Below are 11998 nucleotides of genomic sequence, written 5' to 3' on the forward strand. Positions count from 1 at the left end.
GGATGGATTCTATTGGATATATTGGTAATTTTGAAGTGATTTTTGAGAGGTTTTTGGAAATTCTGTTTTAAAGAATGTTACTGCTGACAGTATTTTTGAAATAAAATAGAGTGAACCGTATGTTTGAAAGATGGGAGGCTCATTTATAAGCCTAACACTAAGCCCAAAACCTTTGCAGCGGCACATCTGGCACGTGGTCCATGTGTTAATTGCTCCACATATCCGACGGTTTGAAATCAAATCTTCATATCCTCACCTGATCTAACGGCTAATACCCATCATATAAAATACACCAATAGTTGCACGCGAATTTCCAGATATAGAAATAAAAAATAAAAAGTAGAAACGTTTTCCCCCTTGTCCTCTTCTATTCTCCTCGTCCAAAAACCCTAATTTTTCAAATTGTAAACCAGGAAATTTCATCACTTTCTTCAAATAAATAAGCAAAAATTTGAAAAAATCATATATAAGTAGTAATGAGAGGAACGAAACGTTTTGCTGCTTCTGATTCAACTCCTATCTTCAATTCCAATGACTCCGTTGTAAGTGTTTTTGTGATTCTGTTTACTGATACAATATTCAATGGATTATTATTATTATTTATATTCAACTGTTTCTTCTTTAATTTATGTTGAGATTTTTGGTGTTGTGCAGATGCAGAGCAAGAGATTAATAATGGGGTCACCGTTTGATGCGCAGAGGTCAGAACCGTCAATTCAGCTGAGGCAGCTGCCCCCATTGGATATGCAGAGGGCTGAATCATCAAGACAGCATGTGAGAGCTCTTAATACCCAATTTGCAAGGTCCATTTCTTTTTTTTCTTTTATTTTTCTGGAGCATCTTTTGTGCTTCGTTGATAGTTTTCTTTTCTTATAATTGCCAATAATGCTCTAAAAAGGTACAAAGAATGTATGCTTAACCTTAGAAGGATTACTTACAAGTAAAGATGTAAGTTCGATAATTTTTTTTTTTTTTAAATTTTTATTTTATTTTATGAGAGTTCGGATAACTGAGTTACTCCACTTTAACAAATTAACATTTTGTAGTTGAACATAGGTTATCTAAATATGTTTGGAGGCAAAAGGTAACTGAAAGTAGCTTTACATTCTTAAACCTTTGAACATTACTTCGAACTTTGAAGCAGAAAGCCTTTTATTAACGTTTGTACTCCGTGAACATTAATGCATCATAAAAGAAATTGTGCAAGTTCAAGCTTTCCCAACAAGAAGTGAAAACAATTTTTTGGGTTGTATCTTGCCACGATGTGTGGCCCATTTGCTGCATTACTACTCTTTTAATATTGATGATTGTGTAACTGTGATCAGTTTTAGTGTTCAGGCACAGGGTAGTAAATACAAGTTCTATTTATTTATACGTTTTTCTTTCCTTTGAACAGCAGGATGAATTATACTGCGATATCTAATAAATTTTCGTTGGTTCATCTGGCTAGCTCTAAAAGTATGTGTATCATGACTGTGTGTTTGCGTTTTATTTGCTGTGAAATTTCGGATGTCCTTAAATTTATTATTTTATGCATGCTTTATAATGCTCATTTCTTAGAGATTGTTTTAATGTTGAGCAGCTGGGTACAAGCTCAGTTAGAAGACCATCCAGATGAGCTGTGGGATGATGGTGTGCAGGACTATCTAAATCATGCTAAAAACATTGTGGTAATTTTTCAGTTTCTTTTAAATGGATCCTAGGGTCCTTTATAACTCTTGAAGACTCGAACTGTAATATGCACGGTTAATTTTGTGAAATAATCTTTTTTGGTGCCATTCTTATTATTAGATATTATTAGACTTTATATGCTTAAATGCTTCAAGTATATCCAGGTAGTGATTAATTGCAATTGGTAATTCCCAGCCTTTAAGTTTGGGTGTAACATTGAATAAAGGCACATAAAATCTGAGATGCGATCCTATAACAAGCTTTAACTCCTATTCACACTACACCTGTAATTACATGTCAAAAGTATAAATACAATCTAGCTGGCGTATGTGCGCAACTTACAAATATTAACGAATATATTACGAGAAATGTTGGTCTTAGAATCACCAAAATGACAATGATTTGAAAAAAATTATTCAGAAGACGTAAAATGGCAGAAATAGAAGAACATAAAGGATTTTTCGCTACTAAGGGCCTAAATGTTCAGCCAAAGGCCTACTCACCACATTGAGCATATACGAAGTAGACATTGCTCGAATCCACTAAAATATCACCAAGAACAATTACAAATGTATGAAGAAATCAGAGAGATACCAGCGTTTCTTCTTGCCTCTCTAAGAATTACACAGAATATACTCCACTCAATCTCTTAGATTGCACACTAAATACTACCAAGAACATCTCACTAAAAGATTACGGAGAGTGAACACGAAGAAGAAGAGTACAGAACACTTAGAGAGCAAATCCAGAAACCCTAACAGAACACCCACACGCAAATCCAGCCAAATGAGAGACAGAAGTATCAACATACATGTCTAACCAAAAATCCCCAATCTAACGGCTAAGAAAAGGCCACATGTAAGGCCAGGATAAATCCATCACTTAAAGAGGCAGACGCGTGTTTTGGAAACAAGATTTCATCAAGTGTTTTTGGGCCTCAACCCGGAACACAGTTTGGACCACAAACCAACTGCCCAATTAGAATAATGAGGCAGCCCCAACAAACATTTCCCATCTTGCTGAATTATTCTTGAATCATTTTAGTGGATCTAACAAATTTATAGAATTTCATTTGCTCTAAAAAACCTTTAAAAAGAAAATGGTTAAAGTCAGTTTTAGTTCTAAACAAAACAATAAATTGAACATGCTAAATACATTACCTTTAAGTGATATTCAAAATTTTCAAATAGTTTTTGAATTTATTTAAAGGTAAAACCTTGGTTCCAATAGCGGAGGGGTTAAATTCAGTTGGAATTTTAACTAGATTAAACAAGCATTCTTCAACCACGTTTCTAACAAAATGAAACTTGATATCAACATCTTTAGTCTTATCATGATAAATAGGATTTCTACTCAAATGAATAGCACTTGGATTATCTGTATAAATTCTAACTACTTTATTTACAATACCAATGTCATATAATAAACACCTTAACCAAAGTCCCTCAACATTACATGCTGCAATGTATTCAGCTTCTATGGAAGATAAAGCCACAAGCTTTTGCAATTGGGATTTCCAACTAATACAGCCATCACAAAGAGTAAAAATATAAGAAGTTGATCTTCTCTTATTTAGATCACCTGCAAAATCAGAGTCAGTGTACCTCTTCATAAAAACACGTTCATTACACCTTTGACATTTTAAGCTTAAGTTAGATGAGCCCTTTTGATACCTTAACATCCATTTTATTGCTAACCAATGTGTTTCACCTAAATTGGCCATAAATCTACTTAAGATACTTGTACTATGAGCAAATTAGGTCTGATACATATCATAAGGTACATAATAGAGTTAACAGTATTTGCATAAGGTATTTTACTTATCCTATCGAACTCTTCATCAGTTTTAGGAGATTGCTCACTTGAAAGTTTAAGATGATTGGCAAAAGGCGAAGTAACAGGCTTGCATTTAGTTATAGTAAATTTTCCAAGTACTTTATTTACACAAGAGCTTTGATTCACATACAAGACAATTATTTCTCTCATTTGATTTCCATTCATGAAATTCTTTTATCTTGTCTTAGATCTTTCATTTCGAATTCAGTTTTAATTTTTGATTTAACAAAATCAATTTCAAATCTATTATGGCAGGCAAGAAGCATATCACCAACATATAATAATAAGTAGATAGAATTAGGTCCACCTGATCCAAAGCATGAATCAAAATTGCTCTTAAGAAATCTCAGATTCTAAACATATGAATAAAAATTTTTATGCCATTGTCTCGGTGCCTGTTTCAAACCATAAAGAGTCTTCTTTAACCGACAGACCTTTTCTGATTTAGATTTCAATTCAAACCTCTATGCTGATCCATGTAAATGGTTTCATCAAGATCACTATTTAGAAAGACAGTTTTAACATCAAGCTAGTCTAATTCCCAATTGAAGTGTGCAGTGAGAGCAAGCAGAATTCTGATTGAAGTGTATTTGGCAACAGGTGAAAAGATTTCATTATAAAAGATGTCCTCTCTTTGTGTAAACCCTTTTAGCTACAAGTTTGGCCTTATTTCTTTTACATTCAGCATGAGATTCAGCTCTTTAACTTTGTAGACCCATTTGAAGTCAATAATCATTTGATTTTTAGGCTTATTAACCAGAATCCATGTCTTATTCTTAATTTAGGAATCAATTTCTTCCTTCATGGCTTCCATCCATAGTGTAGAGTCTTTGAAGTTAATAGCTTCTTCAAAAGTTTTAGATTCAGAGTCTATAGACTCCAATTCAGAGTTGAGGGTCACAAATTCATTAGTGTTGATTCTGGTAGAAGGAAATCTATTTCTTTTACCTCTATCCCTAGTTAACTGATAATCATCAAGGGTAGTAATCTTAGATTCATTTTCATTTTCAGATTCATCTTGAGACTAATCTATTTCAAATTGAGTGGTCTCCACCTCATTCAAATAATTAGGTTCAATATAGTCATTCTCTTGATTTTCCAAGATGATTTCTTTAACAGGAACATAGCCATCTTATTTTTTATTTGAAGAACTATTGCAAGGAAACTTTCATTAAAGATGACATTTCTGTCGATGATGACTTTGAATCCATTCTTACTTTTTACCCAGAGTTTTTAACTCTTAGTTTTTTCTCCATAACCCAGAAAAACACATTTTAAAGACCCGAGTTCAAGTTTGTCCTCATCTTGATGAGAGTAGGCAGCACAGCTAAAAACTTAAGTTTGGAATAATCTGGAGACTTTTTAGACCATTGTGTTTCATGGATTTGAAAATCAATGGCACTTGGAGGAATTTTATTAATCAAGCCCTTGTTTGGCCCCCATTTTTCCAAATTAAAGTGGGTGGAATAGTTTTTTTTTTTTTTTTTTTTTTTTTTTTTTTTTTTTTTTTAAATGAGTGGCTGAAAATGAAGAAAAAATTTTGATTTATGTGTAATATTATTTTATGGAAGATTGTGTGGTTAAAAATAAGAGAAAGAAAAATGAAATTTAATTTAATGAGGGCCAAATGGGGGTTAGATAAGTAACAGTTTTCAAGGCTTCTCCCAAAAGATTTTTGGGAGACTAGAGCTCAACAACATATATCTCACCTTTTCCAATAAAGTTATGTTCATTCTCTCAACAATACCATTTTCTTGAGGAGTTTATGTTACTGTTCTATGCCTCAAAATTTCGGATTCTTTACGAAAGGGTCAGATACAAAATTACAAAATTCCAAACAATTATCTATCCTAAGCGCTTTGACTTTCTTATTAAGTTGATTTCGATCATCAATTTTTATCGTTTAAAGTGTTGAAAAGTGCTAGACTTAGATTTTAAAAGAAAGGCACAATTTTTTTTTTGAAAAAATCATCTACTATAAGTAGGTAGAATCTAAATCCACTTAATGTATTTATTGCTGCTGGACCCCAACTCAAGTATTGAAGTGGATTTATGAATCCCACTTTTAAAATGCAACTTATCCAATGACACAATCTTCACAAAACTCTAATTTTTCAATGTTATCTTTTCCAAAACATCGAAGTTTATTTAGAATCATCAATCCCTTTTCACTAACATGGCTAAGTCTTATGCCAAAGTGAGGATTATCGCCACGGGACTTTACAATTGCAGAGCTGTTTCCAACTAGTGGTTCAGCATGTAATGTGTAAATTCCATTGGCTTAAGAAGAGAAATTATTTCCTTTTGAGTTAAAAGACTTATTTTTGTATATCCTTTATGAATCTTAATTTCATATTCATCATATTCACCAAAGGAAATTACATTTCTTTGAAGATCAGGCACAAATCTAGTTTTAGCCAACTCAAGAATATGACATTTTCCAATAAAAGGTAAAGTTTTTCAATACCTTTTATTTGACAAGTCATATAATTTCACATTTGAACTTGACCACCATTTCGGTCATCAAATTTAGTGAACCATTCTTTGATGGGACACACGTGGATAGAACAACCAGAATTAAGAACTCTATCTTTTGGGTTTCTCTTAGTTGCAGTAACAAGGACAACTCCTTGTATATCAAATTTATTATTGCAAGCAATTGCTGCAGATCCATCAGAATTTAATTTTTCTTTCATATTAGATATCTTCTTAAAGCAAATTTTTATGAGCTTTTCCATAGTCGTAACATTTCTTGACTTGATTCTTAGATTTTAATTGATTCTTGTTCTTATCTTTGAATCTAAGATTTTGGGGTCTTCCTTTCTTATGAGAGTTGTATTTGCACAGATTACTCTTATTTTGATTCAGTTTCTCTTTAACATTTAATCCTTCACTAAATTTATAGTTCTTAAATTCAGATTTTAATTCAAGTTCTCTCTATCTTAGGGCAGATGATAATGTCAACAGTAAGATGCTCTTTTCCATATTCTAAGGTAGTTTTGAGTTCCCTGTACTTATCACTTAAGGAATTTAATAGAGCAATGATTATGAGATAACTTCTCATCATAATTGGCTAAGTCTTGAATCAATTTTGTGAATTTATCAATATTATCTTCTAGGGTAGAAGAGGTATCAAATCTAATGTTGTAAAATTGTCTTAAGAGATAACATTTATTAAGCATAGACTTAGGTAAAGTGATTCTAACTTAGCCCACAAGGTTTCATCAGTGGTTTCCCCAACCTTTCTTATCACATTATCAGACAAATGAAGAAAGGTAGAACTCTAGTTTACTTCATCTAATTCTTGTCTTCTGTAAGCACTAATCTGCCCCCCATATCCCATCAAGTACAGCAACACACCACTGTTATAACAATGGAGCCCTCATCTTTTGGAGCCAGAGAATAAAGTCTCTAGTACCCTTCCAGATCTCAACTTCAAATTTGTGTATAGTTGTCATTTCAACAGATAAAGTCACAATGTCAAGATTATAAAGCACACAAAGTATAACAGATCCAAGCATTGTTAGAAAATTATAGAATATGCAAAATTTTAGAATAAAGCGGAATAATACAATAATATCACCTTATCATGTAATTTACACAAAATATAAGGCAGCTTATACAATTCAAGTATACAGAATTATATAGCAACAATTATGATCAAATCAAATAAGCAATTATCAAATTGAATTGTCAATTTGACAGGTTTAAAGAGTGGAGGCCCTTTGATACACTACTCTCGCAGATTCTCGGATCCTTGAGACCTTGGACAAAGGCAACAGTGGTAGGTCACTTACAAAAATCAAAATTAAGCAGAAGACAGTATAGTAATAGCAAAAAATTAAAGAGTATGGAAGATTATACTGGAGTTTGAAACCTCAAAAGTTTCAGAATGCAGAGAATAGTAAAGAAATACTAGCATTGAAACAGAAATCTAAGATTGTGCACAAGAACCCAACGAGTCTCTGTGACTCAGCAGTGAGTCAAGAAAACTAGCAGGAATCGGAGTGAGTAACTCAACTCACCAGCACTCAGCATGAGTTTCAAAAATACCACCACAACTCAGTAATATGTCAAGAAACTAATCACCACAACTCAATAAAAACACTAAAATTTTCAAATCTATGGCGAGTCAAAGTATTTTATTACCAGAAAGTTCAACCCTCAAGAACAGAAGATATCTAAGCCCAAAAGACACAAAATCTTTAAAGGATACAATAAAGAATTGAATCGCAGGTAGATCGTAATAGTATTTTTCAGAAAACACAATTTGTTTTTAATAACTCTCCAAAGATTTCCAAGATTTAACAGATCTGCAATTTTAAAAACTATGGTTTCAAGAACACTGAAAAACATCAATGCTTGAAATAAAAGAGTAGGCTCTGATACCACTTGTAATGGACCACCTGTTCGACCGAGGTTCTGGGGCACCCCAAGGTAGCCTTTCCCACACATGCTGTCGGCAAGCTAAGATATGCAACATAAGCACAATATAAAGAGGTAAAAAGTTTGCCATCATACCTATATAAGGGACATCATTAGTGCATTTTCGAGAATATAGCAATAAACCTGCAATAAGCAATCTTGCCATGAGTAGGGGAGTTCTCTGGGGCCGTCACTTACTCCCCTACTCAATCTGGTAACACCTTCATAGCGGACATGTGCTTCGCCTCTCCGTGCATTGCATACTCCCTCCAAGTTAGTAGGTCCGAAAATTCCTCCACAATTGTGGCATCATCCCCTAATGTGTGGGCGTTCACAGTGTCCTTACACCTCTTCCTATAGTGCCTTATACAAGTCGCCTTCAACACCATCTTTACCCTATGCACCTTTGCAGTAGTTCTTAAGTGGACAACTCTTTTGGCCATTGCGTCACCACACTTGTCGAAGCATTCCTCACAAATGCTCCACTATTCAATTTCCACAGCAATGCTTTGGTCATGCCCTTGCGAAACAAACGATCATGCAGTAGGCAAAACTGCATAACGCATGCCCCTATTTCCATCATCGTCAAAGTTTTCCATCCACGATTCCACTTGCTTGCCAACCACTTTGCCACATATTCGCGATCCCAAAATCTTCTCCCACGAACGTACGTCATTAGTCTTGGATAACCGACAACGCACGTTCGGAGTGGACTAGCTTTGATACCACTTGTTGGTCTTAGAATTACCAAAATAACAATGATTTAAAAAAAACTTAAAAGTTGCTGAAGACGTAAAACAGCAGAAATAGAAGAGCACAAAGGATTTTTCACCACTAAGGTCATGGAGTTTAGCCAAAGGCCTACTCACTACGTTGAGCATCTACTAAGTAATATTGCTCGAATCCACTAAAATATTTCCAAGAACAGTTACAAATGTATGCGATTTCTTCATTGACGTTTCTTCTTGCCTCTCTAAGAATTACACAGAATATACTCCACTCGATCTCTCAGATTGCACACTAAATACAACCAAGAACATCTCACTAAAAGATTATGGAGACTAAACACGAAGAAGAGTACAGAACACTTAGAGAGCAAATTTAGAAACCCTAACAGAACACCCACATGCAAATTCAGCCAAATGAAGAGGAAGTATCAATATATATGTCTAACCAAAAATTTCAATCCAGTGGCTAAGAAAAGGCCACGTGTAATGCTAGGATAAAACCATCACTTGAAGAAACACGGTTTGGACCACAAACCAACAGCCCAATTAGTGAGGCAGCTCAACACAACAAGAAATCCTGAATAGCCTAATTTGCGGTTTTATTGTTAGAATCTTTTGGTATCCAGGCACGCTCTTCCACCACAATCCACCTTCTTCAGCCATTTTTATTCCTAGTGAATAACCTTTGAATCAATTCACATGCACATGATTTGAAATCAGGCATTGTTTCCTTCTTACTTTTAATATGCGAACACCTTTATGTTTTCATAATGGATTTGAATTACAAACAAGGTATGAACTCGACTAAATAAGATCACTAATCTTCTTTGGCTTCCAAATCTTATTGTCTGGAATGTTCGTGGCAGTCCCCCAATACAACGAACTGTATGGCTTTTATTACATTAAAGTATCACTCATGAGTTAGAATAGATCCTGTTCTCTTGCAGAAGTTCTTATTAGACTATGAAACGATTCAACTTTTTGTTACATTTTGTATATCTACTTGATCAGAAGAGAAATTGCATTCTGTATGAAGAAAATTTGGGTATAAATTGCCTCTTCTTTCAATTATACTGCTGGTATGAATTCATCGATTTTTTCTTTGATTGCAGGAGAAATTTAGTGACGTAGTCAACTGGCTGAAAGCAAATGCTGGAAAAGGAGAGAGTTTATCTGAGTTGGGATCTAATGATGCTCAAAAGAAACCTGGTTTTGAAATTGAAAGTAAGGAAAACAATAATAAATTATTACCGGACAAACCTGTGTTATCTCCCGCTGCCACAGCAAACTTTGGAACTTCGTGGAGCTCAGGACTTCTCTTTAGCAATAACAAGCCTTTCACTTTTGGAGGTACTATTCTGGATAAATATTTTAAGAAATTTAATTGTTAAAACTTCTAGTACCTTGGTTGTGGTAAGTGATTTAGAAGTCGGATATTATTCAGATTGGCACTGTTACCTCTGTAATTCTTTCAAAAATAAATGGAAGGGATTTGGAACTCTATAGCTATTCAAATTTGATGAGCTTATTGATAGTACATTACTGGAATTTTTTATGCTCTGTCTTAGCTGCAATTTTATTTTTATTACTTTTGCCTATATTAGTTGTTAAATGAAATTATAGTTTACAGTGGGTGCATTCTTCACTTGGTCCTAGTAAGTTCGTAACAGCTGCTTAATTGGTCATTGAATAGTAAATGAAAGAACTATTCATAATGATTATTTCTGTTTTTGAAATCCTTATTTGTCCAGGAAGCCAAGTTTCAATTTCTGAAAATCAAAATTCAGTTCTCCCAAACCATGATGCTTCAAATGATGGAGATGCTGGTAAGAGACAGAAAGTTCTTTATTAAAATGAGAGTGAAAATTAACTATCATTCTGGAACACAATTTGTCACGCTGTATAGTCTTGAAATTTTTGTCCCATCGAATCATTGTATTTTAGTAGGCATAGATACTGATTTGATATTTACTGTAAACCATCTAATGGAAATTAATACCAGAAAAATCTGTTAAATGGAGTTAGCATTATCAAGAACCTAATTTGACAGCCTAAAACTCCTCTCCCGAGATGAAACCTTCCTTATTATGGTGTCATGTGCTTTTTTTTTTTGATAGGTAATCAAATAATTTTATTACTTAAAAGAGAATATATGGGGGGTGTACAATCATTTTAAGCGAGTAAGGAACAACATGAAATTAGGCAACTTGTCTACAGGATCTTTGGCCACAACATTAAACCAAGAATACAAAATAAAGTAAAATATTTCTCTTATCTGCTCTCTTGTCTTTGTTTGGTCTTCGTAGCAGCGGTTGTTTCTTTCTCTCCACACGTACTATACAATGCAACCTAAGATAAGGTGCCATGTTAGTTTGCTATTCTTATCACGAAGTTTTCTCCTCTATGCCCATAACACGTTCTCTATACGACGAGACATCACCCAATTCCTAGATTGAGAACAAAGTATGCTCTTCCAAATTCAACGAACACCATCACAATGAATGAACAAATAATCGATCGTCTCCCCATCATTCTTGCACATATAACACCACTCGGTTACGTAAAATCCTTTATGACGAAGATTATCCACTGTTGAGACCTGTCCCCTCACAATTGTCCACAATAAGAATGCCACCTGAGAAGGCAATTTTCATTGTCACACCAACTTCCAGGGGAATGAATTATCCACACATCCCAGGAGGGAACTAAAGTAGGAGCGAACTGAGAAAATGTCATTTCGTGCTATCCTTCACCTGGTACAATCACCCTCTCCTACTTGAATTTGTGCCTCATGTAGAAAGGTCATAAACAACGAATAATCATCCAATTTTCAGTCCTGTCGACCCCTCCCAAAAGTGATTTTCCAACTATAGCTTCCATTATGAATGACTAAAAGATCACTCACCATAGTAGAAGGCATTGAGGCAATGCGGTGCAAGGAAGGAAATCCCTCATTCAGCGGTTGATCTCCACACCAACAATCATCCCAAAATCTAATCTCATTACCATTTCTGACCACAAACTTCAGTTTGTCCAGAAAATCACTCCATCCCTGTCGGATATACCTCCACAAACTCACCCCATAAGAACCACAATCCTCAAATGTACACTATCCCCCCCCCGGTCACACCATACTTCGCCCCAATTATTTCTCTCCAAAAGCTCTCCCTCTCCACTCCAAATCGCCACAACCACTTGCCTAATAAAGCCCTATTGAACAACACAAGGCTCCTCACTTCAAGACCTCCCATCCTTACCGACAAACATACAATACCCCAATTGACCAAATGGAGTCTCTTCCCCCCCCCCCCCCCACCCCCCCCCCAAAATTTCCTTTA

The 11998-nt window shown here is 34.7% G+C and overlaps 1 protein-coding gene across 1 annotated transcript in view; it reads left to right on the plus strand.

Annotated features, from left to right (window-relative positions):
- Positions 1–315: 315 nt before the first annotated feature.
- Positions 316–11998, plus strand: part of LOC111372973 — a 15947-nt gene continuing 4264 nt past the window's right edge. The window contains exons 1-6 of the mRNA XM_022995416.1: positions 316–542; positions 655–803; positions 1583–1670; positions 9773–10010; positions 10284–10315; positions 10412–10486. Of these exons, the coding sequence (XP_022851184.1) occupies positions 477–542; positions 655–803; positions 1583–1670; positions 9773–10010; positions 10284–10315; positions 10412–10486 (648 nt within the window). The 5' untranslated portion in view covers positions 316–476. The remainder of the gene's footprint in view (positions 543–654; positions 804–1582; positions 1671–9772; positions 10011–10283; positions 10316–10411; positions 10487–11998) is intronic.

Source organism: Olea europaea, unplaced genomic scaffold (genome assembly GCF_002742605.1).
Source record: "Olea europaea var. sylvestris unplaced genomic scaffold, O_europaea_v1 scaffold1057, whole genome shotgun sequence".
NCBI classification, from domain to species: domain Eukaryota; kingdom Viridiplantae; phylum Streptophyta; class Magnoliopsida; order Lamiales; family Oleaceae; genus Olea; species Olea europaea.